The sequence below is a fragment of the Glossina fuscipes genome, unplaced genomic scaffold (genome assembly GCF_014805625.2).
Source record: "Glossina fuscipes isolate IAEA_lab_2018 unplaced genomic scaffold, Yale_Gfus_2 3, whole genome shotgun sequence".
NCBI lineage: Eukaryota > Metazoa > Arthropoda > Insecta > Diptera > Glossinidae > Glossina > Glossina fuscipes.
The window spans coordinates 705,759-712,396 of NW_023998417.1; the positions used below are offsets into that span (position 1 = coordinate 705,759).

Consider the following 6,638-nt stretch of genomic DNA (forward strand, 5'->3'; position numbering starts at 1 on the left):
CCTTTTGATATAAAAAAATTTACTCAAATTTTGGGCGCGTGGTATAGTCTCAAGGTAGCATTGAAATATTTTTTCAATAAATTGTCTCTAAGATTGAGGTACATGAGGTACGACAACAATAGTTCAGATGAAAGTAATACGAACTAAATATTGCTAATATGAGTTATGTAAACAATAAATAAAAAATTAATAAAATAAAAGTAAATAAAATAAAAAATAAATAAATTAAAAATAAAATAAAAATAAATAAAAATTTTGATTCAAAAGTAATATTAAAATATATTTTTCTAAACTAATTTCAACGGCGTCTTATAGTCCGAAAAATACGGTATACATGAGAGAAACGTTGTGCCGCTCTTCCAGAAGGATAATAAGTGAAATACATAATAGAAATTATTTGCCACCATTTGACATGAAAATGTCGCAGAACTCTGCGTTTACCAATACAATTTTTCATTCAGTAAGAGGTTTATGATCCGTGAACATACCTCACAAGCCTGGCCAAGAAAATAATTCCATTTTTTGCTTTTATAAAACATAGTAATTTTTAAATCAAATATAAATGACCGCAAAGTTACTATGTTAGGAGCATACTGTGCGCATTGCAAGAAACAACAAAGTCTATGATCCCTGTACTAGAGCTGCGTTTCCAGAATACAGTCAAAAAAAAATGAGAAGAGGAAGGAAGAAACTGTTCGTTAAGAGAAATTCTTATGAAAACTTGAAAATGATTTTCTTTGGTCTTAAGCCTTAATTGTGCCGCTATTACGGAACCTCGCACCTAAGGTGTTTGATTGACATGAGACTAATCAATAGACCAAAGTAAATCAAACGATGTTCTAGGATAACAAAAAGCTTTTGACGACTGAAGTCTCATTTGAAGAAATGGAATCAAGCTTTCCATTGAGAAACGCTGTACTCTCTTTAATTAGCTTAGAGCATTGTTCGATGCTTTTTCGTCATTTGACGAACCGTCCTGATAGGAAAATAACCAGCAAGACCAACGATATTGAAAAAAACCTTAAACTCTTCAAAAATTTCATGGGCGCTAGTATGGCGGCTCGATAAAATCAGCAATGCTTGAAAGGCCGAAAAAGTTTACTACAGAAACGTCACATATGTTATGGTCCTATTCCATGGAGCAAATCTATTTCTTTAGCCCATTTTATTTATGAACATTTTTTATATGAATTGATTTAGATCGACTGCAAGACCCAAATTGATCGAAGAATGCTCTATGCTCCTTATTTGCATATTTTTCTATTTAATCGTTTCAAAATCAGAATAATGACGACAATGCTATGAACTAATTCTTCTTTTCATGTTAGTCGATATAATAAGAATAAGTTTAATGTTATTTAAAAGCTCTTAACTGACAAGTGAACAGTCAATGCAATGATGAAAAAATCACATTTTCAATACAAATGAATGGCAAATAACAAGCAACTTATTTCGAATAGATTTTGAAAAACTATACATAACAGTATATATATATATATATTATATATATCAATTGTCAATAGAAATGATTTCAAGTTCACTACTATTAAGAAAACAATAGCTTGCTTACAGACAATTCGGAAAAATTAATTCGCTCTGTCTCGCTTACACTAAGTTGTTAAAATTGTGTTATATGCTCTTGGAATGTTTTCTTCGGTATTCGCTTCAATGTGTCCGTATTTCGTGCGATGCGCCTTTAAGGAATTACTTTGGGTGAATGTATTTTGACATACATTACATTTATACGGTCGCTCTCCCGTATGAGTGCGTATATGAATATTTAGATCTTTTGATTGCTTAAAACTACGTTCACAATGAGGGCATTTGTATGGACGTTCGTTTGTGTGCGTGCGCATATGTATTTTTAATTTATTCGAACGTTTGAATGCCTTTTCGCAAACGGTGCACTTATACGGTTTTTCTCCGGTATGGCTGCGACGATGAATTTGCACGTCATACAATCTAGCATAGGCTCTATCGCACAGATCGCATTTGAATGGTTTTTCTCCAGTATGACGACGCACATGTATAGTTAATGCCGATTGACTTTGACAGGGCAGACCGCAAATTGTACATAGAAACTTTTTATCGTAATTGTAAATCTTTTTTGATTTCTGATGTCCTTCCTCGTTCGCAACTGGACCCGAGTTACTTTTCATTTCATTGTTTTCATCTGTTTTGCTGCTGTGTTTACTTTTAACGTGAGCCTGAAGTTTATATTTGTTTGTATATTTACACGAACATTTATCACATTTATATCGATATTGTATTGTATTGGAATTTTTCAATAAAACATCGACTGACTCCTGACCGTGAAAAGTGCGCATATGTGCGTACATGTTGCAACGTCTGCTAAACCTTCGTCCACAATTGGGACAAGGTATTTTTAGCTCATCCGGTAAATGTGTGCTACGTTTATGTCGGGCAAGTATTAGAGAATTTTCTAAAACTTTGCCGCACTCTTCACAACGCACTGGTAACAAATCATCTTCATCCAGCTTATATTTGCTCATCTTTTTTAGTTTTCTCTGTTTATTACGTTTGGTTTTATTATCACTTTTAGCATTTTCTGGTTTATACTCATCTTCAAATTCATCAACTGAAGATTCCGTGTCATCTTTACTGAAAAACGTTATATTTTGAAAAATTAATTAGAAAAAATCAAATTAAAGGAAATTATAGATTAGATTACGAAACAGAAACTTAAGACCAAAAATGTCTTTTCGCACAAGGTTTCGAATTTGAATTGATGCATGATATGCTACAAAGTCGTTTAGGCATTAGGAAACTGGGGCCAGGACGATTTCTTGGTACTCATTATTCAAAATGAATGGCTATTATTTATAATGGGAGCATATCGCTCTTGTGAACATATTCAATTCTGATGAAGATGATATTCTAAATTTTTGGACTTGATAAGCATGTTTGGTTTCCTTCGCAGCCCATATCCCGAAAGCGTCGGGAGTAATACAAAGTCATATTACTTATCTTTCTTTGCCTTCCTTTCCCATACACATCATAAACATTAGCGTGATCAGTTCAAAACTCATTTTAAGTAGCGAAAAAGCATATTGATCGGCCAGTTGACAGGTTACAAAACATCCCATGACCTACATATATATACAGTTATTATTACTAGGAATAATTTACAGCCAATGTACAATAAACTTTAGCGCCTAAAATCAAATCAGTTGAATCAGTTTTCTGGTAAAAGTCTAGAGTATTCCGTCAAAATGCATGGGCCCGTTAATGGTTACTTGTGTTACTTTTATCCTTGGTCTTAAGCCCCATTAGTTTTGAAAATTCCAATTCAATATATATATATATATACATATGATTGTCGACAAAAAGTAAAATTAACGTCTCGTTTAAACCTGATACTACGAATACTAAGATATGATAATGAAATGATAAAACGATTCTTTTTGTGTGTTGATAGTAGTGCTGTCTTTGACATTCTTATAGAGTTTCATGTTAAAAAATTCGTATTGGAAAGAATATTTCAAGCGAAGGTTTCCAACATCAAGCTGTATTTCTGAAGCGTAGCCATAAGCTCTTACGCTTAAATGCTATCCACACCAATTACCCATTAAAGATGATATTGAATCGGCATATAAATTATCTAACATGTCATGGGATCTCGAACACATGCTGATTGAGAGGGTTCTTTTTTTGACTGATCTACATAGAGAAAAAATGGCAAATTTTATATAAACTATTGGATGCAGCTCAAGAAACTAGATGTGTTATGAGTGATAAGTAAATCAAACTAAAAAATAATTCCAACAAAATTTTGATCTTGCAAAGCCGATCCAGCTACTACATGTTACTGGACATGTCATTTCCTGCTAAACCGCCAAGGACTTACATTTCAAAGCAATTTTTAGGATAGAATTCAAGTTTTTCAGAAAGGATATAGAGGCCTCTTACTCTTACCCTTAAGATGGGTGGGTGTTACAAAGTTAACATTGACACTATAATTGGAATATTATTACAGTGTTATGAAAGCTATGAAAAATGGCTCATTTTATGTACAAATTCACCTTACTTCTTGATCACATCTTTATATGTACACTTTGTATATTTTTGTGCGTGCATGTATGTATATATATGCGATGAGATGAACCTGACAAAAAGGATAAGCTGCATACCTCTCATTTTGAGCAATCGATTCCGCCGAACTTTGGTAATTAGCTTCAGCATCCTTGTCAACGCTTTTTAATAATTGATTTTCGCCATCAAATTGTTGCTCATTTTTAATTGCAATATTATCAATCAAATTGTCAATTTGTTCTAAATCTTTTGCCGCGCTCTCAAAATTTTCTACTTCCATTTTGATTTGCAGACATTGCTCAACAGTGCTGGACAATTCAATGGGATTTTCATTCAAGCAATCCAATTGCTTTAGGGAAGGCATCTGCTGTATATCCTTTAGAATTCGTATTAACTTGTCGTTAGCTTCCTCTGCTTGAATAATGAAATTTTGGGCCGACCGCAGTTTACGGCAACAACCATCGCATATCCTTTGCGGCATTTCGTCTTCATATTCAGCTTTAAACTTTAATAAAAAAACGGTTATCCGTATGACACAAGACATCTTCTGCAATATTTACATTTGCAACTTACCAAGAAGTTTGCCAGAGTCTTTAACGCATCCTTGTACGTTGTTGCAGCCTTTCCGTCAATCATAGCAGTCAACTTCTGCAATTTAATATCAGTCTTAAGGCATGTTCGACATTGATTCCGTAAATCCAAAGACATTTTTCATTCAACGTTTGTGAATATATTTTAATTTATTTTCCATTAAAATATTAGTGATGGCAATACTCAGAAAAATTAAAGATGGTATACAAGCAATATTCGGCGATAAAAAGTGGGGTACGATGTGCAAAGAAGAATTGGTAGAGAGCTTCTGTGAATATGTAAAAACTAACTTTGTGCAATATAATGAGTAATATTGAAAAGTCTCCGCTCTAGCCCCCTTTTCTAGCTTCTTTTTGCAGCGTGCTGTCATGTGGTTGAAGTTTAGTGCCACCGCTATTTGATATCGAAATTCTCTCTCACTAACAGCCTTCTCACCCTGCACTTCATCATTTTTTTCCTTTTTGGTAAAAAAGCGTTATGTAGCGCATTTCCTCATATATTTCAATCATTTTCAAATCTATATAATTTTTATAAAAAGAAAGAATTAGAAAACTATCTTCACAAAAAATGTAAGCTGAAATGTCATCTTCTAAGCACGTGTTCGTTTGGGACAATCAAATGATAATGATGCCCGATATATAGTCATCAACACTATCAATTCGTGTCGCCATTTTTAAACCGTTGAATTCAAAACCGACAATTGGAATATGGTGGAGCCGCATCACCATAAGTCTCTCAACATGTTTGGTGGGCTTCGGCAGCCGATTTCTTCAAATAAACCACAAAAATAATTAATTTAAAAGAAGAAAAATTATGCGCGACTCATGATTAGTGTCGGCATACATTCGAATTCAAGCCTTATGTATACTGGTATTTCCCATTTCTTTACCATTTATACACAAGTACAAGTGTACAAGTCGCTGATCAAAATTTTTGCAAGCACTTAATAGTTTAATTTATTTTTGAGTAAAAATTAGTGATGGGCGAACTTTACACTTAGTGCAGTTAGAGATGGTATGCGCACAAGTGAGTAGAATTTAGAGCGATAGTGTATATATAGTAGATAATGACTGGTTGCGTCTGCGTGTATGTATGTAAAACAGTTATTTGGTATTTTTATTCTTTTGATAATTGAACTGAAAAATATAAATAAAAATGAGTGAATTGAATGAATTGCTTTATATGCTAAATATTACACGATTACCCAAATTTCTTATTATTTCACAATGTAATTATTTCGCAATTTTAATAATTAACTATTTGTACTGTTGTTAGTAAATTGAAAGGTGTTTATTAAAATTTCTATTGTCTGAAGATCACTCTACTGACATTGCAATAATCCAAATGGGGCGTTTCTACACAAATTGGTTCTCCATACAGCGCTACACGCGTAACTATTTATTGATTCGAGGGCTAACGATGCATATAGCAGGATGATGTAAGCATTAAAGTTTTCATTTAATATATCTGCAAAGATCAGAATTGCAACGTTAAAGATTTGCCATGAGTCTAGACTGTTCAAGAGTTTTAACTCAATCATGCTTCGAGCACTTTGTGGTCTCCGCCAGTCATCCTTCGTGCTTTGTTTGCGATTCATTTAAAGGATTCTTCTGGGCCGCAATGGCTTATGGGTCGATTTTAATTAAATGAATTTTCAAAATTTACGCAGCTTTCGTCTTTCTAAGAAGTTCGTTTGGTCAAAAATTTTTTTGCTTACCATCCCTATCACATCCAAGTTTCAGACGCTAGAAACGCTTTCAGTGCGAAGCAAATCAAGCTCTTGCGTTGAAAGTCTAATGTTTCTCCTTGTCTTCTCCTAATTATATATAAGTAATGCAGCCTAAATTAAGATGTAGAAGAAGGTTTAGAATTATATAAGAATTAACATCTATTAGATCTTTTTAAAATTAACCGACTTTTTATTAATATGTAAAGCAATATTGCTGGTCTTTCGACCAATAAAATGGAGGCCAATTTACAGTACGGGAGATTTT

At 33.4% G+C, this 6,638-nt stretch overlaps 1 protein-coding gene across 1 annotated transcript; it reads right to left on the reverse strand.

Moving 5' to 3' along the window:
* Positions 1 to 249: 249 nt before the first annotated feature.
* Positions 250 to 4,829, reverse strand: LOC119635107 (zinc finger protein 567-like). Its single transcript, XM_038029687.1, has 3 exons — positions 4,627 to 4,829; positions 4,152 to 4,558; positions 250 to 2,622 (listed from the first exon to the last, which is right to left on the reverse strand). Exons 1-3 carry the CDS (start codon positions 4,759 to 4,761, stop codon positions 1,611 to 1,613), a joined length of 1,554 nt encoding a protein of 517 aa, XP_037885615.1. The 5' UTR covers positions 4,762 to 4,829; the 3' UTR covers positions 250 to 1,610.
* Positions 4,830 to 6,638: the final 1,809 nt, after the last annotated feature.

Bases quoted from the DNA above. Each gene is read 5' to 3' on its own strand.
- LOC119635107 (XM_038029687.1), bottom strand. From the start codon at position 4,761: ATGTCTTTGGATTTACGGAATCAATGTCGAACATGCCTTAAGACTGAT. The intron at 4,559-4,626 runs GTAAGTTGCAAA...TTTTTATTAAAG, and splicing joins AGACTCTGGCAAACTTCTTG to TTTAAAGCTGAATATGAAGA. The intron at 2,623-4,151 runs GTATGCAGCTTA...AACGTTTTTCAG, and splicing joins TCGATTGCTCAAAATGAGAG to TAAAGATGACACGGAATCTT.